The sequence below is a fragment of the Bombus impatiens genome, unplaced genomic scaffold (assembly GCF_000188095.3).
Source record: "Bombus impatiens unplaced genomic scaffold, BIMP_2.2 scf_0152, whole genome shotgun sequence".
Taxonomy (NCBI): domain Eukaryota; kingdom Metazoa; phylum Arthropoda; class Insecta; order Hymenoptera; family Apidae; genus Bombus; species Bombus impatiens.
In genome coordinates, this window is record NT_176571.1 from 142825 (window position 1) to 167763 (window position 24939).

The 24939-nt window shown below is 48.0% G+C and overlaps 1 protein-coding gene across 1 annotated transcript in view; it reads left to right on the plus strand.

Annotated features, from left to right (window-relative positions):
* LOC100747402 (homeotic protein ultrabithorax) overlaps window positions 1-24939 on the plus strand; it is a 124362-nt gene that overhangs the window by 54801 nt on the left and 44622 nt on the right. Inside the window, exon 2 of the mRNA XM_033319434.1 lies at window positions 3712-3753. Coding sequence (XP_033175325.1) covers window positions 3712-3753 — 42 coding nt within the window. The remainder of the gene's footprint in view (window positions 1-3711; window positions 3754-24939) is intronic.

The following is a 24939-nucleotide window of genomic DNA, read 5'->3' on the forward strand; positions in this document are numbered from 1 at the left end:
CAAGTGGGTGGAGGGTGGTCGAACCACGACAGGGGGTGGCTAGAGGTCGACGCGTGCGGGCATTGCGATCCGTCAGAGCGGGTAAACCGAAAACATAAATTTAATAGGTTTCACCCCCTTCTTCGAGCTTTATGGCGCCACCGAATTTCCCATTAAATAAACAAGCGCAATGTTCATTACGGGGCACCGGATCTCGACCGATCGTGCGCTATATACGCGCCGCCCGCTATCGTAGATTATGTTACGTAGATGCATCTAGGGCTTAGACCGCAGCTTGCGGTTTCCGGATACGTATAGGTTTACACGGATATGCGAGAACTACGATTCCGCTCTTCGAAATTGAACGTAAGAGGGAAGAAAATTGGTCGGACCGCTTTTGTATCGTCCGTTCGGATCGCCAACGAAATAGATTTTCTATCGTCGACTTCCTTTTAAACTCGCCAAAAGAAAAAAAGGATCAAAGAAACAGAGAAATAGCTTCGTTTCCAAGACAAACTATTTCTTTATCTCTTGTTTCAATTTCTGTCTTTTTCCTGAATTTCATTCAGACCACCATTTTCACAATCGCGATAACAATAGCGAATTTGCAAATTATGCAACACGAGGCGATCAGGACGTAGGCTCGGATTTGGCCGATCGAAAGATCGACGCTCTGTACAGGTACAGAGTCCGTTCCAAATGGGCAGATGCTCGTTCGAATTTTCCACAGCCAAAACCGTCACGTGAAATGCTCGGCAATTCCGGATTTTTCGTGTTTTTTTTTTCACCGTGCCGCGCGTAATCTCTTTTTTCACGATGGTCTCTATCGGAAACGCATAGTGATCGTCCGCGCGCGCGGACGGCTACGCGAAACACTGTAACTCCTGCTTGCTGATAATTAGCGCATCCATCAGCCGCTGCAAGCCGCCAGCTAATGCCGATCGTACGTTATCGTTATCACGGTCTCCCCATTTTGTCCCACCGCCGCTGGCCCCCCTGCTCTTCCTCTGCCTCTCAGTCACCCCTCACACCCCGGGGTCCCCTCTATATTTGTACGTGGTCCGTACGCGACCCACAAGCAGCGACACCATCACCGGCCATCGCCATCCCCCGAATCTACCCCCTTTTCTCTCTCTCTCTCCACCCTGTCGGGCTGCCTCTCTGACTCCTGCCTTCCACCCTATATCGGGCAGCCAACGCACGAGCTGTCGATACGACCAATAATCTAATAACCAGTCACCGGCAATGTGTCGTAAGTCACCGGTCTGCAGATTTTCACTTCGGGAGCCAATAACGCGTTCCCTCTTGAATTATCAATTCGTCGGTCGGAGGCCGTAGCCGGCCGTACGAAAGAACGAGGCGCCATCGCGGCTTTCGCCGGGGATATGAGATTTCCTCGCTGATTTACAACTCCGCGTTTCGTTCAAGATCTGCGACCATCGAACCACTCACTGCGATCCGTTGAAATCGCGCAGCGAGAAAGGGATGAGAAAAAGGAGGCCGATACTCGAAGACGGGGCGAGATTGACCGGAAAACCGCGATTCCAAGCTGCAGAGGAACAGAGAAAGACACGGAAAAAGAGAGAGAGAGAACGGGGCGTGAATGGAACACGCGGGAACCAGCTATCGCGGAGCGCTTTATTTCCAGCGATCGACGAATCTCGCAGCGTTGTATCCCACGGCCGTAAAAATAGCGCAGTTCCCCTGGGGTGGGTGGCGTTGTCCGTTGATGTGGTTTTTTTCCCGAAATCGTTTCTAAAAATCATAGAGTCGATGGAAGGGCGAATTACGGGATCGCGATAGCGCGCAGAGAGCGTGGTAGCGGTGCATGCGCGCATCTGACGGCCGCGGGCCGCCAAATGATCCAGAACACCGGTGGGAATTGGTTGAGCGTCGAAGGGGGTGTTGGTAGGGGCGAAAGCAGAGGCAGCGTTATAACTAACCGAGCTGATCTACGACCTGTTTAGTAGTTCTATATCAGCGCTGCACCATGCTTCGGTACACGCGATCGAATTGCCTCCTCTGCCGATAATATCTGACTTAAGTAGGCGCGTTTGCTCGTGCGAACACACGTAAGTACGTGGTACGCGCGTGTGTACACCCACGTGTGAGTAGAGGCACCACCGACGCACGAGTCGAGAGCTGGCGGCCGTGCACGTGCGCAAATAACTAGAATATGGATGACAGAGCCCGGCTGGGCAGGAAAGAAGTTGTTCTTAGATGTTAGATTATCATGGCCAGTACGTTTGTAGCCGATACGCGTGTAAAACGGCTGTGTTTGGTTTAATGCGCGGCCATCGCTGCCGCCGCCGCCTGCCTACCCCTTTTCGTTGGGCCGCATTATACTTTCAATAGGTTGCTTTACGATCGTGACTAACTAGCCCGGTTACACGATAAACGAGTTAATGATTGATGTAACCGAGGCATCGTAATTCGAGTCGCGATCGAAATTGATTATACTATTCTGTTATTACGGTGAGTTAGAAGCGGCGCGGCGAGGCGCGCGCGCATAATTGCCGCGTGTTCTGAAGCGAGTCGTTTGACAATTGAAATTTCCCATTTCGCGCGATTAACTTAATCCTTTCCGCTACGATGATCATGCACCGTGTCTGCTGCTGTTTGCTAATGTTGACCGATTGCATTTTGCATTACATTTTAATTTTGCATAACGGCGGCGGAAGCGGTGGTTTCACGATCAGTGGCGCTATTGTATCGTGCTGTAATCGTAATCTGTTTCTATTTTATAGCGTATTTCTGGAATCGGAAATTTATAAAAAGAACCGCGCCATTGTTCGTCGGTAATCACAGCAGGTGTTTGATTCGCCGGAATTCGAAACGGATGGAAAGGACCGCTTTGAGCGAATCCCTGCCGGGCGTCATTTTCACTTTACGAGAGATTGAATGTATAATGAGGGAAGGAGATTAAACGCGGAGTGTCGTTGAAACACGGCACGCATTTGTCCATGTCTAATAGAATATTAACGAACACAATCCGGCGTTCGATGGCCGCGTACAAAATGCATTCAGTAGCTGATCGATCGACGTTTCATCACGCGCCAGCGAAATCGCCGGCGAAATGAAAAACAAGAGGAAGGGGCGAGAAGAGGGTAGGAGAGGGTTGCTCGTCGAACAAACGTGACACAGATGAAGGAAGGGGTAACGGTGGCGCGAAGGGGCACTGGGGATCGTTAATTGTTTAATCCCGTGCGATTGGCGCGGATATTTTTAAATATGAATCCTCGATCTAGAAATTGAACTATCCGATAGAAAATTGTGTTGTCCGATGCCGCGATATATCGCCTCGGCTTGGCGAATGGCTAAATACGATTTATGGCTTCATTTATGACGGGCCACGAGTTATTCTCATTGGCTCGGTTTTAAAATGTTCCGATCGATCGATCGTGCGCGCTGCTCTCGCATTATACGCGCCCGGGCTGCTTAAACATTTCCAGGATTTACGATGTTTCGCGCAGGCGGTGATCAGTTTTCAGCGAATAATTCAAAAAGTGACGCCTCTTATTATATGTACGCGATATCCCGGCGATTTCTACCTCTCGCTCGTCCCGTACCCGACCCACTCCAGATCCAGCCGGTGTTGCGTTCAATTCGATCGTCGAAAAAGATTTATTCGGATCGTTCCACGCCGTTGCGAATACACGAGCGCGCGCGCGCGTCTACGCCAGCCAACCAGAGAACGTTGAATCCTCACGTAGACTTTTCTCTCTGTCACAGGTAAGGAAGATATTGCTAAGCCGCATTGGACATGGTTGCAAGGTGAGTTGAGTTGTGCTTTCTTCAAACATGATTAAAGTTAGAAGGCGTTTCGCGTGTTCAAGGTTTCGGCGTCGATTTCCAGCAGGATGATTTCAATCGGGGACACCGAGGAAATGCGACACGAGGATTACGACCGATTGAAATCACCGTCTGGAATGGGACGACGCCGAAGACTCGACTCGATGAAACGCTTCTGGTTCGTCGACGTCGCGTTCGTCCCGTGAGCGTTTTAAACGGCCATTCGAAAGTTTCGTGCCGAATTCGGATCGTGTGTCAAGAGATTAGATTTATTCGGGGCGAGGCGTGCTCGCACAGATGCTGCTACCACAGCAGACGAGAGAGAGAGCTACCCCCTCGAATTTCACGAATTCGGTGTAGAGCTGTGGCATTCTTGAGCGGCACGGGAGGCAGGCTTCCAAGAATATAAAGAGTCGTGGGGTGAATTTTCATCGCGTCGAGAGTCCCGGGCTGCTATTGCTGCTTTCCGACTCCGTTTCCCTTTCCCCCGTTGACGAACTCTTTGCCTGTGCGAGGCGGCCGGGAAAAGAAGCATCGCGAAGAACAGCTGCGAGCGTCTCGACAGCGCGACCGATCCCGTGTTTCTCTTTTTCTTGAAAACGAGGGAACAACGAGGCAGAAAGAGAAAACGAAGAAAAGGTTCGCCACGAGAGAACGTGCAGGAGGTGGCGTTGGAAGGAAATCGGGGCGGGGGGAAGAATAGGGAAGACTAGCCGCGCGAGAGTAAGAGAAGGAGAGCGAGGCAGAGAGAATACAGAACGATGCCTTCGAGGGTGATCAATAAATATTGGCTCTCGGGGGTGAAATTGGGGTAGCCGAGTACGGGTATGGCGACGGAGGGTGAGAGGAAGGACAGTCGTGCTGCTGCGGTTGCCGCCCCTTTCCTATGGCACACGACGTATGGCACATATAACCACTTGGTATAGGCAATGGAGAATCGCTCATGGACCGTAATTCCCTCAGACTTTCTGATCGATACTCACTTTAAGCCATTCTGCCAGGAAAAACGCAGAAAGGGTCGCGAGGCTTTACGAGGTAAACTGATAGAACGGAGGCTGCCCGTAAAAATTCGATGGCACGTAGATCGGACGGTTTCGCGCATCCAGCAACCGACATAAGCCGAATCCTATATGGAAATTCTCCGTGGAATAGATGTTGTATCGGTATCAGACAACGTACGCGCCGTTTCAATGGGCATATTCCCTTGATTGCGCGTCCCCAACACGGGATTTCGTTGCGCGCGATTTTCCGGTTTGTGACGTCCCCTCTCATTCTCACCCTCCGTTGGAAGAACGAGAAACCAAGTCGTCCTCGTTAATTACCATTTAATTCCATAAAGAATTGCAGTTTTAAGGGATAACCGTAGTCCGATCGAACTCCACCGATTGACGAAGGATTAAATGGCTAAAGGGTTGGTAGGAAGATCACATTGACGGAGGGTTATTCGAGGCGATGGGCTGCGTGATGCAGCATCTCGATTATCGAGTTATCCGTTCCTCCCTTTCACTGGTTTATCAGTAGTGTGCGTGCATTTATTTCGTAGCTTTTCCTTTCTTTCTCGGTGAATGAACGGCGCTTTGTAATTTGTAAAACAAACTGTCATTCCCTACTGTAAAGCGTTTTCATATAACGCGGTCTGTATACGGTTGTATAGATGGAAGGATTAATTTGCAATGGCCGGGAAGAAGCACTTCCTCGATTTCTCTCAATTGTCTCCGCCATGTTCCAACTTCTGCTAAATAGAAATCCTCGTAGCTTGTCGGAGGAGAGATATCCGTGAATTTGGTTAGAATTTGGATGAGGAAACTGGATGCTTCTCGAGGCGTGAAATGGCTGCGTTAACCGCTTGCACGAGCTGGAACCCTGAACCGAGCACAAGGAAAGGGGCGGACGCTTTCCTTTTCCTCCTCTTTCTCCTCCGCCGCTATCTTCTCCTCTCGCTTCGCTCTCCGCTATCTCTTCCACAAAATACCTCTCACCTTCTTCGTCTCCCTTGTTCCATTCTTTTAAAAGGCTTCCGTCCAGAGACAACGTTGTTTAGTAATACCATGCTTGAGACTGCGCCGGAGGGTCATAATAGAATTTATACCTTTCGAGTTTTTCTGCCGCTCTTTATGGCCAGTTCACCGAGACGAGTCGCCATCCTATTAATGATCGCGATCGTCTGGAAATTGCTGCCTTTGTAAAACTCCTATATCCCACGGTTTCTCTCTCCTTCGCATCGGATTATCGACGTTTTTCCATACGATCGTGAGGCAACCGCGCCTATCGTGGGATAAGGGTTCGCGACACTTTATGCACCCTCTCGAGTGAAATTCATTCAGCCAACTATCTCTGCTCTCTCGTTCTCATGTTTATTAACTATAAATTGACCGGAATGTTATCCCATTTGAAATTCACGTTAGGATATTTCATCCGGCGCGGAATGAACGAGCGGATTTACCAAGTCCACCCCTCGAAACGCCACCCTAAAGACGCGAGGCAATCTTTCTCTCGCGTTTCTTCTTTGTTTAGCGGGGATTTGAAGCGGGTCGCGGTTCGAACACGCGGATAAGCAATATCGTCGTCCAGATCTCAACGAGAGGTATAAGACGAGAGTTATGCGGTCTGCTATGCGCGAGGGAATCGTAGATCAGCGGCTGGCACGTCTGCAGGGACGTGGAAGCGAACGTGAACGAACAGAAAGCCACCGCCATCATCCCATACAACCCCCTTTCGTTCATCCACGACCCCACCTTTCTTCCAAACCAACCCCCGCTATCCCCTCCTCCCTTGTTTCCGCTGCTCCTTGCTCACCTCCCTTTCTCTCTTGCCGTCTATTTCTGTCCCTCCCTGGCTCTCTCCCCGTAGTCTCTTTCTCTCGACATTCGTATCTCGCTATCTTGGAGACCCAGCCACGGGTCTGCCCGTGTGCCTACGTGTTCGTCGTCTTTGTACGCTTATATACGCGCCCCCTTTTGTACACTTGTACCGCGCGTGCGTCCGTGTGTCGAGTACGTCCGAGCTGGAACATGTATATCATCGACATGTATACCTACGTAAAATGCCAAAGCAAGCGCATAAGGAGAGGCACGAGTATGAGTGAACACAATACTGGGTGTGGCATCCAGGCTGAACTATTATTTCACTCGACTCGGAGGTATAGCCAGGCCACGAGACGCGAGTCGCGCGGACCCGATTCGCACACCGTGTCGACCGTATTCTTTCCTATCGAGATGTAATTGCCAGCGGAATGTCACGGGCTCAGCCGACAACCAAAAATGTCTACACGGTCGTTTCCTTTTATACGGAACGTGCCGATGTTACGATATTTGGTCGTTTCGCGACAACCGCGCGATATTCTAAATGACACGTATGTATACGTGTAGTATAAAGAAGGTCGGTCGAAGGAAGAACCATTCTGTACGGATCGTAGATTGCGCGAGAATGAGACAGAGTAGAGAGTTCGTTTATCCGGAATAGTTAATAAGCTTAGGTAATTGGCCACGGATAAGGGCAGCGTTTCCGTTGTAACGAGAATTAAGAGCAGCGAACGAGGTGGTTCCGTCTCGTGGTAGTGGTTCTATCCTATTTTTTCGTCGGCGGCACGTGAATTAAGTTCCTTCGCTATCTTCAGTCCTCGCGTAAATTACACCAGCTCCATGGAGAGAAATGGCCGCCTCTTCTTTTCCCCTCTCAGCTCCTCCCTCGCGTCTTCTCTCTCTCTCTCTCTCTCTGCTTCCCTCTCTCTTTGCTCTCTTTCTCTCTCCACTTTATTTACATATAGATACGAAAACCATTGAGTCGCCGGCGAAAGTACTTCCCTTTTTATAGGTTTATTCATTCGGCATCGATAAAATTTGCCCGGAATTATAGCGTTTCTCGCGTCGCCTCTCGTCCATCCTTTAGTTTCCGATCGCCACTTCTTTTCGCCCCCAATATCCGTCGCCTTTTCTCCTTCGTTCGATTAACGAGATGAAAATCTCGAATTTCGAAATTTATCCGACGTATTGTTCGTTTTCGAGCAATTTCGCGTGTCTGTAATTTCGAGCACGGATAGCCTCGATGCTTCGAAGGGGTTGAGCATAACTCGAAACATATTATGAACACATACATAAACATCCCTTGGCGTTATCAGTTGTCGGACGCCGGCGCGCCGGATATTGTCGCATCCTCCGTTTCGCTCTCCCTGTTACACGGTACAGAGCGAGACACAAACGTGCTGGCCGAACAAAACCCGGGAAAATCGAGGGAGAACGCTACTCCGGAGAAAATACAGATCTTTAATGATCTGGGGATACGAGATGCTATCAAAGGTCCCTGGAAGATGCACGATTTTTCATCGATCGCGTTTATCGACGATTACGATTGTCGTGAAAATTCAGTTTAATTGACACTTTGGTTTTTCATAGGAAATATATGTTTAATGCATAGTTATTATACTGGACGATAATTTGCTGCCACGATTGTTATTATTTTTTTAGTCTTTTGTTGTGGAAAATTGTTATTTTTCAGTTTATATATTTTGACAAAATTATGTAGAAAGGCGAACAGTATCGAAAAAACAATTTTTACGTGAATTAAAAATATCTTTAATAAAAGAGATACGAAGTTTCTGCAGAGGCATAGTAGCGACGAATGTTTTAAGCAGCAAACCTGTTCTTTTTTTCGCGTCCTACGAATAGAGAAAGTTTTCCGAAAGATTCGTCACGCAAAGAACACAACTTCTTAATAAGGATCTAAGGATCTTTTCCCTTTTTGTCGAAGGATGTTTTATGTCGTTGCGTGTCCCCTGACAAAAAAACGACTTTTACTTTTTTATTGCCTTTGAAATTTCACTTTTTTTCGTGCACCTTTGCCACGGTAGTGTAGAACGGTTTGTAGAAACTGACGATTCCGACTTTTCTCGGTGAAAGTTGGCTCGTTTCCCTTGTTAGGGCCCCACGGCGCCTTGTTATTTTTTGGGGGGGTAGTAAAAAAGAGGACGACGCTTTTCGTTCGGTGAAAGTTTGGGATAATGCAAGGTGATCCGCACGTTCCTTGAGTTCTGCCCGGAAAACATTTTTTTACTGCTGAACGGTATTTTCTAAATTTCGGACGTTAAAGATAGGAGACTCATTTTCTAACGAGATAAAATCGGAAACTGTTGTTCGTGTCGCGGCTACGACTCGCTTGCTATTAAAATATCGTCTCTTTCCATATTACGTGTCCTTTTTCATCGTAATTGAAATTAAAATGATACAGGACCATCGTCCTACGAGCCCTAGGATCCGAGGACCGTAATATGGAATCCTACGAGGACCATCGTGTCCTTTTTCATCGTAATTGAAATTAAAATGATACAGGGCTCTCCGCATGCTCTTGCTTGCCACTGCGAACGCGCGGAAAAGTATGAAAACGGTGCCTAAATTTCCTCGTGTACACAGATATTTAAGCATGGTCACGGTGATGCCGTTTTATTACCCGTAACAACCACATCGTATAAACGAGCAAAGTACCGGAACTACCTGCTGCACCTTAACCTTCGTCTACAATGCAAATTCTCAGTCAACCTTAGACTTCGTTTTCAGCAGTTTTTATTTTGTCGGCCCCGTATACCGGTCCCATAAAAGCCCCCAATAAAAGAAGGTCCACTTTAGGTGGCAAACATTTCTGAATATGATCATAAAACGGAGAATAAGAATCGAGAACGCTTTCTTAACCTCGGCCAGTATCGTGGATGGAAGTTAAAAGACAAAGAAGAGGGATAGACTGGTCGGAAAACCTTGGGCGAAAGATTAATTGAATTTCAGCGGCAATTAAACGGCCGAGAGGAATGCGTTTTGAAATGAGCTCGGAGATGGTGACTGGCCCCGCAGTATCAAGTAGAAGGATATTGCATCGGACGAATGGGACGAAGGGTGCCGAAGGGTGGGCGCGCGTCGCTTGAAAGAGTTAAATCGAGGCCGGTGCGCGCAGGGCGGCTAGCGACGAGCAAATAATCGAGTTTAATTGCAAAACCGTCGGCATGATTTAATTACGCGGCGCGGCGCAGTTAGATATATATTATGTACCACCCTCCCCTCCCCCGTTACATATATACCGCTGGCTTTCGCCCCTCGTCCCGCCCAGCCACCCAGATACGTAATAATAAGTGAAGTCACGCGGTGTGCGCGATCGTATATTTGTTCAAGTATCGAGTAAAGATCGTTGCAACGATGAAAATGAACATCCTATTCTTTCCTCTCTTCTCTTCCACTCGAGAAATAGCTTCTATTATTTATACGAATATCTTTAATATTTTTAGTATCGCTTTGCCAATTTCAAATTTTCTATGTACTTTCGACAAGAACAACGAATGGGAATGTTGAATATCCGGTCGGATGAATTACAGAAAGAGGATGGATTTATATTATGGCAGTCTAAAATCTGGTCGTAACACGACACGCCGATAAAGGAAGGTTCTTAAGGGAGACGATGGAAATATATCCGCGTGTGCAATTAGTTTGACGTACTCCGGAATGGGCACTTGAACTCGTTAACGAAACCGCGTTTTTTTTCAGCGGCTGGCCTTTATCTGATGTAACAAGAACTCTCGCGAAGAGACCGGCCGTGGTTGGCCGCACCGGTGAATCGCATTTTTGCATTCCCACGCGAGTTTTTGCGCGCGTCTCTCCGTGGTGCGCGGTATGCCGCCCGGATATGTGTGCATGGATATCTGCATAAACGTGTGCAACGTGGAAGCGGTCGGCCTGAAGAATATCGCGAGAGATCACGAAAGAGGGAACGGCCGCGTGAGTTTCGTCGAGTGGTGGACTCGTTTGCACTCGGCGCATTCGAAAGCTGGCCGTATCACGCGGCGGCAGCGATTCTCTCCTTTTTTTGTACCTCTCTCTTTTTCTCTTGTGTTTCAAATCGCCCTGACTCCTCTTTTTTCTCCTCCTTCCTTCCGACCCGTTTCAGCCCTTCTTCCAAGAGGTGGCCTTATCTCTCGTTGGTTTTTGTCCGACTGCAGTAGCATGGCAACACGCGATGCAAGGTTTCGCGCGAGACCAACCTGCGACAGGAGATTTCCGGTTGATACCGTTGGTTCGTAGCACGCGAACACACCGAATCCCCTTTTCAGACAGAACGAGATTGATAACACCCGCATCCAAACCCGATCTGATTTTATGAGCTGTTGACGACACCTTCTGGCCAGCAAGCACCACACCGCTCTGGATAAATAATAGAATAACCGTGACTCGACACGCGATCTACTCGAGGACTCAATTCTTACCACACAGCTGTCTGTACTCACCGGCTCGGTGTACTCTGTCGTTCGATTATTCATGACTGTGCAACTCAACGATATACAATTACAATGACGAATAACATGTAACACGAACGTTTCAACTACGAGGCTAATAGAAGGATATGTCAGTATGTTTATTTGCTTAGACGTGGTCAACGCGGGGGCTATATCTGCGCCGCTTCTTAAATCACTTCGTTGCAGACCAGAGTTGAAACGCCAAGATCTTCTCGGAGTACGTAATTAACGACGAGTAATGGACGCGTACGGTCGTGATTTTGATATCTCTCTGACACGCGCGATAATATCGAGCGTCGTTAAAATATTGAAAAAATGCTTAGCAATGTAGTAGCTTCTCGTAGTTCGCGTACTGCGGCTGATCCGAGCTGTGACGGTAGCTAGCGGACGATAGAATCACGAGCCAGCGATATACGGCGTCAGGAGTTGCAGTCTGCAAACGTATTATGATAATTTCGCTGGAATAACGTACGAGTGGATGATAGCCGGCCGCAAGAAATGCGAAAAAAAGTCTGGCGATTTCAACGAACGTACATTTATGAATTTTCATCGAGGATATTATAACTAAGGGAGGGAGTGTATGACGAAGTATCTTAATTCGATGCAATTTATACGAGCGTACCGTGTGGAATTAATATCCATTGTGAACGGAGTAAAGCTCATTAATAACGGGATTACCGATCGCTTATTTTGCCAACGCACATCGACACTGCTGGCGGATTTCACTTCGAGATTAGATTGTGTAGTCATTAAGTGACCAGCGTATAACTTTATCCGATAACGACACTGGTTCTCGCACAAAGGATTCTCCACGTGCTTTCCGCTGTGCGTCGGTGCCATTGCAGCGGAGAGGCATTCGAGTCTGCAAAATATTGTGTAAACTAACGAAGAGGATTATAATTACGAGCATTGAATAACGGGGAAACGAACAGAATGAAAGATACTACTACTATTTCAAGTGACGTAAAGCGAAATGAAAGACGCGTAAATTGTAAAATTTCGCCGTCAGGTTATAACGCGCCATTAAGTATTTGTAGCGTGTAAATCTTATACGCCTATCAACGACGTTAATGGATCTGTCAGTAGACAGATCTACGTTGCCACGAAAGAGGAAAAGAAAGCAAGAGAAGGCAGGAAGAAGAGCAATGACAGCAGCTCGGAGGAACAGGGGTTACTGTCTGGAAACCAAAATATATTGCTACATACGACCGTATACGAGCGTATTCAACGGTATCGTGCCTTTAATCGTACCGTTAACTCTTCTCGAGAAACGCTTCGACATCACTTTCACCGAATATTTCTCTATCCACAGCGTTACATTTTCTAACGTCGACGAAATCTGAAACGGATTCTTGTTCGCGGTTCTACTTACAAATGAGCAATTAATATCGTTCGAATGATTAGTACAGTCTCGAAAATGTTCTTAGCCGAAACTAATCGAAATTACAGAGTACGAGTGTCCGGTATGAAAAAGGAAATCCTCATAAAATTCCGCGAGGAAAAAGAATCTTCGGAAGCATACGTGATACAGCATAGGTGTCGGTCGTTGCCGTTGAAAAGCCCATAATGTATCGGGTTTTTCATTTAGGCGACGGTAATCACCATCCTTTGGGTAGCCGGCTGCCGTTATTTCGATCTGTTCTCCCTCTCTTTCTTTTTTTTTTTTTGTTTTTATCACAGCCACGCGTAAATCGGCGGTAACGGCGATAAACCTGTGAAGCTGTGAACGTCCAACATTTGTTATTGCTCTCGCGTGTGAAGTTTGATATCCTCGTGTGCACACGCACATATTAATCCCTCCCGTGTAAGCATATGTATGCGCGTAGAATGCAAAGGACGATGTTACCGGTGCTGGTGGTGGTTTGGTGAATCGCGCGCATGGGGATGGGGGCTTGTGGGGGTGTAGCAGACAGAGAAACAACCAGACCCGCTTTAACGGGGAGCGACAAAGACCATGGGAAACGATGGAGGGGTTGAGTCGGTGGGGGTGGCGAGAGGTGGAATGGGGGAGGCGGGGGTAGGGCGTGCGCGCCTGCACCTCATAAACTTAAACCCTAATTAACCGGCGCTACGGCTACTGTTGCGCCCTACGTGCGTATGCTTCTCGTTCGTACACACGAACGCACTTTGTCGCTTTTCCCTCTCGCTCTGTTCTCCTCGGTCTCAGCTTCGTTCGTTCGTTCATCCGTGTGCGCGTTCGCCTGGTATTCTCTAGCGAGAGACGCGATGTTTATTGCTCGACTTCGCGTAAATTAGCTGCACCGCGAAACTATCCGGTGGCTTTCATTCGCGGTATACAGCCACTGTCTGGGCTACTGCTACCAGTTTCTGAAGACGAGACAGCATCTCGGTATCGCGAGTGGATGAGCAGGTATACTTGGTGGATACAGAGAAGTTCTGCGGACGTTTCGGTAATCACGGTGAAAATAGAGCGCTTCGCGTAGCTTCGTATACTTGAGTATACGTGTAAGACGTATGGCTTGCACAGTGGTAATTGGAATGGGGTTGAGAGCCGTTTTCGAACGAAAAACTTCTGACCGTGCGAGAAAGGGTAAAGGTAGGCTTCTGTGAATCGGTGGAAAAAATATGTACGGTTCTTATCATGGTTGGAAATACATTGGGAGTTATATCGGTCTTCTCGAAGTAATTTTTGCCCATTTTTATAAAAGCGCCAGGGGTAATTGCAAAAGTTTCGTTTCACGAACTTTTGATACGAGTTATTATCCAACTTGAAACGATTTATTTCCTCCTTTTTTAAAAGTCGCGATAACATAAAGGCGGGAGGGGGGTCGGGTGTATTTCGGGTTCTCCGCTTGGGAGGAAAAAACTCGCTTCTAGATGATGACTTATTTTCAACATGTGGCGCTGCTTGGACCCACTTGTTTTTTCTACTCGAGTAGATGCCGTGTGGTGGTATCGTTTCCGGACGATTTATTTACGATTCCAGACCCGTCTGTGCGCACTGTGTGTGCAACACTTTTGTTGACACAAGCAGCCAGCAGAATTGAGAAAGCGCATCCCGTTGGATGTTAATGAGGAATTCGGTCGTGAAACGTTCGTTGGAATCGTTCCAATCCTTAAATTTCGCCCCGTCAGATATTTTATACAAGTCTCATTAATAATTCGGATAATTGTATTTTATTGAGAATTTGGGGTGTGCTTTAATAATCGAAATTTCCCTGCTAATGTTCATAATTATTTCAACGCGTATTTAGGAGCTCCATATATAGTCGGGGCAGTCCGGTCGTTTTCGTTTCGATTTTCGGACTTTACATTTTCATTATACATACTACATTTTCCTCTACTGACGGACGGTACATTTATCACACTTTTTATAAATAGTTCATAAACGTTTACGGTTTACCGCGCAGGCACAAACACGACTGCAATGCCAAATGTTTATGCGTGCCTGTGTGCGTGAGTCAGCGAATCCACGCACGCGTACTACCATGATAACAAAAGCGTCTTGTAAAACGGCGACTCTTTCAGCCGCATTATGCACCGAAACCGTATGATTCCAAAACTGCAAGGCGATCTTTCGTTACGCTTCGGCGATTCGTTTTAAAAGGAAAGTAGAATATTTACTTTTGTCAGTATCGATGCCATTATGGCCGCCGTACACAGTCTGTCATATTCTCTCGCTCACGCACACACGCGCGCGCTCTGTCATGTTCAACTATAACCGTGCCTACATAGAAACGCTACTCGCGCATCCACGTGCTTACCTTTTCAGAGTGAAACGTTCCCAAGCTAAACGTTCATTTGGCACTCGATATATTGTTAATCGCGCACTTAAGGCCGCGTCAGGCGTCGAATCGGTCATTGAAGGATGTATCGCCAATGTAAATCTAATAGATAAATACGCGACGTGGGTGTATCCGAGGCAAAGGTTGCCTCCGCGGCATCCGACCTGCGCAGATCTGCCTCGAACTCGTCTCATGGCAATATGGCGACTCGGGAGAACCCAACGGGGAGCATGCTGGGATGGAGTTAAGCTTGGCACACGGCTATGAAAACCGGTCGATGAGGGAACGCGCGGGCCTATAACAGTGGATAACGTGCCGCGCCGTGGCGCAACGATCGTGCGTGCTCTAAGCGCTCACGACGAATCGGGTGGGGCGAAAGATCAACATGGCCACCGTGTCGTCGCGGTTATCTTTTCTCTGCCGCGATTTCGGTTCAACCGTTTTTCCATTGTTTTTCACGGTATCGTTGCACGATTGTTGTCCAGCTCGCGATGTCACCGCGGATTGGACACCGACACTGGTACGTAAGTCGCCAAAAATCCCGCTGGCTTTCCATTTCGACGCCAAGTGGATATGATGGAGCCATCTTACGATTGTTCACACGTGTGCCTGTGACGCTCACCTATACGTGCACGTGCGTGTATGTGCAAGTGCATTCTGTGTTCTGAATTTAGTTTTTTGTTTTGGTCAAATTACTGCTCACCTTTAATGTTTCTCGCGTGAACCTGATAATTTTGCGGCTTGATCGTTTGCGGTGAACCGCATATCATTTTGATATTTACCGATTGTGGACGGTTTAGTGTAATGTTTCTGTTGCGTGCGCGTTATGGCACTGTTTATGCAGTTCCATTAACTTCAATGTCAATTTTACGAATCGCTAATGTTATTCAAATTTTCCAAATCGTTTTGCAATTGAATTTTGATCGAATAAATTGAGATTGGTACTGCTGTTTTGGTCGTACTAGTTGCGCGTTGTCTAGCAGTAATCGTTGATTGAGCTAGTATACTTTATTCGACATCGTCGAAAATAACATTTACAAAATTAAGAGATCCATGCAACTTAAAAGATATTTTTCTCATTTTTGATTCTATAGGATCGATAAAAACGAAATAGCTTCAAAACGTGCCGCCTTAATTTGTATCGTGTATGCAATTGCTTATTCTATTTATTTTCCTTTGTAAACTACATGCGCGCCTAGGTTAGCGTTTTAATTGCATGGCTATCGTTCTGTTTTCTTTATTTTCACCATGCGAATAAAACGACGTTTCATTTAATAATTCGGCGAATGGTTTACGCACGCGGATAATTTTTATCAAACGCATACCTGTCGCAAATACATAACCTCGTATCTTACAAAGTGTAGATGTCGCGTCTAAACGCGGGTATATCGATATTTCAAAGTAATACACTGACTTCGATAAAAGTTCCAATGGCTATGTTCAAAACGAGTAGTTAACATCGTGTCATCGCCGTTAGATCATTAGGTCATCGTTTTCAATTGGAAAAGAAAAAATGCGAATAAATCAAGATGTAAAAGTCAATTTTATGTTGCTTCAGACCGGCGATGGTAAACGCGCACGATAATTACCACAGTACGGTTAATGATCGCGGCAAAGGAATCGCTCGAAAAATGTTCTTGCGATAAATTATCTCGACGGAAACCGGTGTCGCGCCAAGTAAGATTCCAACGCATTCCTTCTTCTCTTTTCCCTTTTCTCTCCGTTTCTTTTCCTCCTCATAATCATTAGACGACTTGCGTGATTCGAAACGATGCACTTACGGCAAAAAGGTAATCATAATCGATCTGTTTGTCCTCTCGCATTATTCGTCGATGACATTTTTACCGCGCATCGTATAATTTCCCTCGGAGGCCATTGAGCAAGCGTGTATTGGATAATAATCAACCGTTACGAAACCATCTTTCGGCAAGAGCAATTTCAACATTTCATGTCCAAGGATATCGGGCATTTTAAAAGTAATATGCGCGCAGGACATGAAGGGTGTAAAAATCCAGTATCGTTATGTTCATTGAGGTAATTGCAGGCATTTACAGAAGACATAACAATTTTCGGTTATGACGGTATTAATTGATCCCCTAATTATTTTAATGCACATGAATAAAATTCAAGTCGAATCACCTTCTTACGAAACTTTATGAAACATAGCTTAGACAGATTTTTATAACATCGACTTTATTGTTTTTAGATTATAAAAAGAGACGCGTGAAAGGTTTTAGTTTAACTCGGAATTGGATTCACGGCGTCGTAAAGGCGCCATTGATTTGTTGCCGTCGGATACTTCGACTGTCTGTAAATTGGCTACAATTCTCGAGATCGCTAACGCGTTATAATCGGACATGGCAATGTATTATTAGAACTTCATCGTCAGATAATCTTTAATTCATCTCTGTTTCGTTTTCGAGGCTTTTATTTTCCACCGGAATGAAGCTATTCGTCACCGTTGGAACTAGCGCTGGTTATATTCGCGCTCCGGTGTCGAGTAAAAATTAAAGGCGATAATTAACGAGGAAACGTTTTCATTCGAGGGTAACGAGCTCGATTATAAATTAACGACCGTGTCGTGGCTACCGACGCGAAGGCGTGCATCGCTGGGATGGACGGAAAAAAAATGAATGGAAAGTGCAAGATATGGCAAATTCTGCGCGATAACGTTCAAACTTATCGACACGATGACGTGTTCTACTGATAAATAATTAACTGCCACGTAAAAGCTGTAGTAATCGTGCGTACATAGTAATCGCGCATATGCTTTTACGCTTGACCGACTTCGTCGGATTGCTCCGATGCGATTAACGCAACATTTTTTCCTAGTTTTACGCGCTTAATTAGCCACGTCATGTATAAATAAAGTAGTAGGGACGATAGATAGTTGGCGGTATAATCGCTGTGCTGCAAAATAACTAGTGAAATGAAACCGGTTATCTCGAGTAACTTTGGTAATATTTTATAACTAGGCAGAACGTTTGTTTGCTGGATTTTTTAACGAATTTTATTTATTGGTAAAGATCGTACGCTTGTTCGAGTGATTCTATTATTTTGCAACTGGGTAGTATATTTAGTTGACGAATCTCTTTGTATTTTCTAATGTCTTTTCTATCGCTTATTAACAGGAATTATATTTTGTACGATATCATAATTTGATTGTCCATCGTCCTAGCAGCCTTGGCAAATTTCAAGCAAACGTCGAATCAAATTTCCACGTTGTTTATCGTCGTAATTAATATCGATTATATTTTAATAATCGTAATTGTTCCAAGTACTCGATTTTGCGTTGCTTAGAACGAATCACCGTGCCATTTCTAGCAATCGATCATCCTGAAGGATTTTCCCCTGTCAAACTGTCTTATTCGCATCGAGCAAATTCGAAAACGGACGCTCGTGTAAACCAGTGTGCTGCGCATAGCTGAATACTTAACAAGCTGCCGGTGTGTTACCAATTTGAGGATCGTCGTTACAATTCCGTGTGTCCGAAATTGTACGCTTCACGATGAGTTCGGGAACTCGGTGAACGGCGGAAATCCGGCCGACCGTGTGTTTGCCCAATGTGTCGCATTTCCACAGCTTCGACGAGAGCACGACCGCGTCGGCGCGCATTAATTCACGCGTAATTCAAAGATTGATGCGCTCGGTGAAGCTACAAAAATGTTACGCGTTCCCCGCGTATTGTTAATTAGGTTCAACTCCAGCGTCAAGATTTGTGGCTTTTTTTCTCTTCTTTCTTTTTATCCTTTAGAAATTTTGGTTTTCCCGTCCCTTTTTTCCAGTTATTCATGCCGAGGATTCGAACTCGCGACGCGTCGTCTTCAGTTCTGGGCCTTAACGCGCGTAGCTGGCTGCCCCGCCCTTTTATCCTTTAGATATTTCGTTTAAAAATTCCCGAGGTAACTCACGTATCGTCCAATGAAACGAAGACGCGTAATGGCTAAGAGAAATGCGAGGGACGTTGCCAGATAAGAGCTGCTGGGGCGTTCTGCTTTTCCATTGGGGTGCCGTTCACAAGGCCTGGAAATCAATTTAGAGAACGCCCGAGATAACTGGATAACATCGCTCGTAGAAATCATCGATTTCTTTCCCGACGTATTCGATGTTTCGCAAAATGAGCGTTTCTCGGCCGTCGAACGACCCAACGAATCGCATTTATCGGACCATGGGGGGCATAAATCATACGCGCGTCGTTAGAACGCAACGTAGGGATCCGTTTAGGGCAAACTGGGCGAGATGACGCGCACCTGGCCGCGTTTACCATGGTCTAGATCTTCTAGAAGATCCCGTGATCGCAGAAAAACAGTTATCTTATGTCTTGAACGAGAGAAAATTTAAGTGAAAGATAATATGGGGTGGTTCTGTTCTGTATGCGCGGCAAGAGTCGATGATCAGGGGCAGCCAAGCGAGGCGAATAGGCAAAGACGAGCAGCGAGAACAATGGTTCGGTAACACGCGTAATAACGACCCGTATAAAAGACACCATCTGCTTTTACGCAACGTATCATCACTGTATGCCTCGTTTAAAGACCGAGGCAGCCTGTCTTTCTCGAGTTCTCGACGGCGCGGCGCCGCGATGATTGCGTTACACTTGGCGGACGAGAGCCTTCGTTAACCGTTCGCGATATTGAATATCTCATGGCTTGTATACCTGCTGTCGCAGCGAATAAAAAGCCGCAGGAGGGTAAAGGGATAGACGAAGAAGGGGATTGAGTTAATTATCGTGTCCGCGGTGAAATCATACGGACGCGATAATTAACTCTTTCTGCCGTGCCGTTTCTCTTCGACCCTCCCATTGTACCCTGCTTTTCGATCGTTTTTTGCGCGAAGACGATACCCGGTGACCGTGAGCACGGTCTCGCTGTTAATTATTAATTCGTATTAATTAAAACCCGGTTTCCGGCCGAAGCGCGCCATGGTCTAGATATATCTCGTGTATGCAATTCTTCACGCGACGCGGTTACCACCGCGAGAACTGGTTGCGTGGAAAGTTAACCATCGTCGATTACATTGTTTCATTCGGTTGCTTTCTCGGAAGAAACTCGGGAACGAGGAATCATCGATGCTCGGCGCGTTGTGCAGGTTTTCCAGCGACTGCTTACCATTCAAATTTCCCATTGCAAACGTGACGAAATTTCGACGAGCTAGCGGAGGAAAGATGCGATCGTTGAGAGATACGCGTCGGCCTCGACACCGTTTCGACGACGTGGAAAGACGGCCGGCTATTTCGAATCCCTGGCCAGTTCTTCGCTCGAATACGCGTCGAATGTCACGGGACGCGAATAAGCTGCTCTTTTTCGCGGCAATATAAATGCGTCCGTTTGGCGAAGGAAGAAAGGAGAGGAGATAGTGGTACGCGCGCGTACGACTGGTCCTCTCGCAAGGGAGAGAAACATGCGAGGTCCGAAGAAGGGCGAGTGGTTAAAGGGAGAGAAGCGAAAGAGAAACGCGGCGGAGAAAACGGGGGAGAGGAATGGAGAGAAAGATAGCTCGAAGGGGCCTTCGGGAGGGCTCTGCATTGAGTTGTAAAAGCGTTCGTTCGCTCTCGCCGCCAGGCGGCATGGTCGCTTATGTAAAGGCCGGCTACACGCCGCGTGATGAGTGGACGCTGTTCCACCAGCGTTTCTTCTTTTAACTCTTTGCTCTCGCTTTTGCACTCTTACCTGTCGTTGCTTATGTACACGAGCCACAGTGAAGCCCGTATGCGTGAGTACTGCTCGATCGGGGATAGCCGTGCCACGCTACACCGTCTGTGCAGCCTCTCCGCTGTTCCCCGCGTTAAGAAATTTTTTTCCTTCCCCCTCTGTTAGGATCGGCGAATCGACAACCCCCTTGTTCTCGTCCACGAATGTACATCGGTTGCTCGCGTGCTCGCGTGTCTGCCATCGAGAAAACGGTCCCAGCGAACCTTCTAATCGAAAGCAGGCCCCTTTTTTTCCTCCTATTCTCGTCGTGATCGTCGTTGGAAGCGCGCACATGGGCGACGCGGAACGAGTCCCGCAAATTGGACCATTCTTTCGGCCGATGAGCGATGTCGCCAGTCGAGCGGAACTTTTTTCTCGCCGCTGCGTCGGGATACGCGGAAATTACTGGCTCGCTATTCGCTAACGATCGCTCGTTTTCTCTCTCCCTTTCTATTTTCTCAAAGGTAGACCGAGCTAACAACGAGCATTGCGTTCGTTGTTACAGCGTATCGACCAAACGACTAGAAGGATTGCGTTAGACCTAGCGTTAACCGATACTGAATCGCGACGTGGTTTTAATTAACGCTAGCGTACGTGACAATTGACTCGGGCCAGAAGTGACCGCGACGTGGCGTTAAGAAGAGACCAGTCGGAGGCTGGAACCGTGGCGGATAGAGGTGATCATCGGCGTTTGGCGAAATAGCGGGCGAAAATGTATGTCACAGAAGACGGTGGCGCGATTAAGCAGCAGTTTATTGGGTATCCGATCGTGGGCATATCTATGTGGATCAGGTAGGTAAGTTAGTCGGTTGCCGGTTTGTCGAGGCGGAGTAGAGGAGAGCGCGATGACGAGAGAGACTGAACCGGTTATGGGCGAGGCCCTTCGACTCTTCGTATTCTTGTTCCCGTAGCTGGGCTTTGTGAAGGGAAGGGGGTGAGAGAAGGGAAGAGAAGAAGGGAGGGAAGGTGGGGTGGTAGTTAGGAGAAGGGAGACGGTGGAGGAGGAAGAGGGGTATACCAAGTATGGTGGCAAAGAGGATGATGGGGTACCGTGGCTCGCGAAGGAGAGAAGCAGCGAGGCCGAGGAGGGAACAGCAGGGTGAGCCGAGAGGATGGGATGAGGAATTCTCGTTGGCTTTCGCTTCGATGTCTTTATACGCGCGGCTCTTGTATGGTTGTGGGACATATATCTGTCTCGCGAGAGCGAGGCGCGCCGCCAAAAAATCAGATCGAGTGTAAAAATCGCATAAACTCGTCCTGGAGAGTCGAGAGCTATGTCGGCCCAGTTGGCGCTCGCTCGGAGCCTCTCTCCCGCTCTTTTTCGCTCTCTCGTCCGCTCTTTCTCTCGCTAGTGCAGCCTCTTTCTCTTCGGACCAATCGCCCTCTCTCTTTCACCCGCGTGATCTTTTTTCCTCCGTCTTCCTCTTTGCAGTCAGGGCTACACGGCCGTGCTCGCATGACTCCACCTCGAAGAGAGGCCGATCACCTCCCATATTTCCTCTTATTCTGCTTGTCTGCCGCGCGCTAGAGTTATGCGGTTTGCCGCGCTTATGAAGGATCCGCTCTTTATCGACAAGCAAAGCGTTCGGCCACCTTCCACCCTGTACCGTGGCCGAGAGACCGCACCGCGTAATAATTTCGCCTCGGATACGGATTGCCTTCTGACCGACTGTGCACGTGTTAACGCTTGACGTTAATGAAGCGGTTGGCATTAATAAGGCGATACTTCACTGTTCGGCTTTTATCTCCACCTTAAGGCTACCGGTCTCTCCTACCACCCGTTATCCTTTAGGACGCGTTCCATCGGTTGCATGCACGAGTATCGAGTCTCCGGAAGCGATCAGAGAAATGGTAAACTTCTCCAGAAACATATTTCCTTCGCTATCGAGTCTTTTAGCTCTCGTATCGTTCTCTAATCGATGGTCTTTTCCAAGCGACGCGTTGGCAATCGGTTTTAGCGTGGCGCGTACGCGAAAGTAGTAGCCGTCTTATCTCTGAAATCCTAGGTGGACTGAGCTGCTCGATACGGCCATAAATCAGGGACTCGTTCGCCGACTGGCGCGCAGTTTACACGATCGATCTCACGGTACGATACGCAATTCCACGGTTTGCCAAAGGGATCTCTCGAACATTGCCGGGAGAGACTGGAGGCAATTACCCTTTCCTTGGCGACTGGTACCGAACCACGAACAAAGCCAAAGCGTGTTCGAGTATGAGTTTGTTCGTAATGGCGAGAAACGGGCAAAGAGAAGCGAGTCGGCCGGAGGCCGAAGTCGGCGGACTCAGACCGCCAGCAGGATGTACCGGAGAGCAAAGAGTGCAGTCGTTGCAATGCACCTCCTAACGAGCTCGCTTTGTTTTGCGGCGCATGCATGTGCATGCTACATGCAGGTATGGCCTGTGCGCGGTATATACGTGTAGAATATATGCACATACGGAATATAAGCGCGGTCCACATGTACAGGGTGTCCTGTCCAAATGCCGCTAATTTTCTCTAACGTATTTCGCGCGATCCGTCATCTGGTTGGTACGATTTCAAGGACGTCACGATGTATCTAGGCTGCGCTTAAACGTCCAGATGTCGTTCCTTCGAAAACCTTTAACGTTTTAGGCGTTTCAAGTTTTTAGAGTTCCACCGAGGCTCGCCGTCGTTTATTTCGCCCCATAAACGGGAAACGTACTCGAACTTGTTAAACGAACGAACGAACGGAATGGAATCGTCCCGCGACGCTGGATCGTCGATCAGACCGGAGAACGTGTATAGCGCGGGACTAAGCACGGCAGAGTGGTCGATTCCCGCTCGTGGTTGCATCAGCCTGAGAGCAGAAGGGTCGCGTTATCCTCGAATCTCTATGCAGAAGTTCGCAGTTAGGCCAACTTCTCTCTCAGTCCTTATTTCGCTGGCCGGTTGTGTCGTCCGGTGTACAGGAGCGTGTGGTTATCGTACGGAGAAGAATGCTAGATCGTCTGTTCGGCTGTCCGTATCGTGAGAGGAAATACGAGGTACGTGGTCGACACCCGGTATATTCACCGTTCGAGTACATACGGGTGTATAGATAGGGAGACAGAGGGAGACCGGTTCCATACATGGCTTCCGAACGCTTCTTCTTCTTGCGCTAAGACCGCAAGAGAGACAAGCATCAGCTGCCGTTTCCCTCCACTAATGAGATGGAATTGGACGCGGCCGAGATTTTTCTAGACTCGTCCTCTCCACGCCAGCGAATCAACCGTGGGCCTCCGTGTGCTTCTGCCGCTGTTGCACAGCCCCGGCATTGCCATCTAGTTCGCGACATTCCCGCGAGCGCGACCGGCGGTGCTCTTTGATACCAATCGTTTAATTGCGTCCCATTAGCCCCAGCCTGGGGCCTCCCGTTCGCTGAATGCGGCCAGGAACGAAAGTGGCTGGTTGAAAGAACGAGGATCTGGACCGTTCCTTTCTGTTCTTTACTCGTCCTCTCTCTTGCTCTCGGTCTTTGCTCACTACGTGTCCCTCGTTCCTGTGCTGCTTCCCTCGAGCTTTTCTCCTCGTCCTTCTTCCACCGAGAAGCAGGTATAGCGTTGTGGATAGTGGTGACGCGGTACGTAACTGGCCATCGTCCAACTTTTTCTCGCCGGCAAGCCGACGGTTCGTTATATCTCGAGCCCGCCATTCGGGGCCCGCTACGTGATGTGACGCGGGCAGAGATGGCGACTCGTCAGGCCCAACCTACCACTTTTTCCACCCGGGTTCCTGAATACCGTGTTTCCTAAAGGCTCTCCGTCCACCTTCTCCCCATTCTCCTTTCTCTCTCTCTCTCTTCTTTTTTTCTTTTTCCTCTTTCTTTTCTTCTTCCTGACTGCTGCGCCGCTACCACGGCATGCATCGCAGTTTTGCGCGCGTCCTCCACCACCACCACCACCACCATCGGCGACCGCCACCCCACGCATGCTACCCCGAAATCTTCCAATCCGCGGGCGGAACGTCGATGAAACCGGAACGGCCTCTTTTGAAATTACGCCGGCCCGTTTCGACAGCTCGTCTTTCTCCGTATTCCTCGTTAAAGATGGCTATACGCCTCTACCGAAAGAAACCCCGGCTCGTTGTCTTGCCTTGCCCTACCGTCCTCGCTCATAATTACGCAAGAAGCGTTCGTTTCGCGTGCTCCAGTTGCGTTTTTCCCCCCAACAAGAAGCTCAATTCCGACGATCATACTCGTGGATGATCGTGAGGGGAATAGAAAACGGTCGCGTTACCGGTTTCCCGAGGTGGTAATGAAACGCGGAGGACTATCAGTCTTTCTAGCAGCTTGTATGTGTCGTTCCTGCCCCTTCGAGACGAGCACGTACATCTTTTTCTTCGTGCCGCGGCGATTTTCTTTTCCACCGATATTCAACAACTTTGTTCCCCGAAATTCCCTCGGATGCCAGGGGTGGCAGAGCTTGACGAAGAGGCCGCGTGCCGCAAATGGCTCGAAAACCGCTCGAGCCT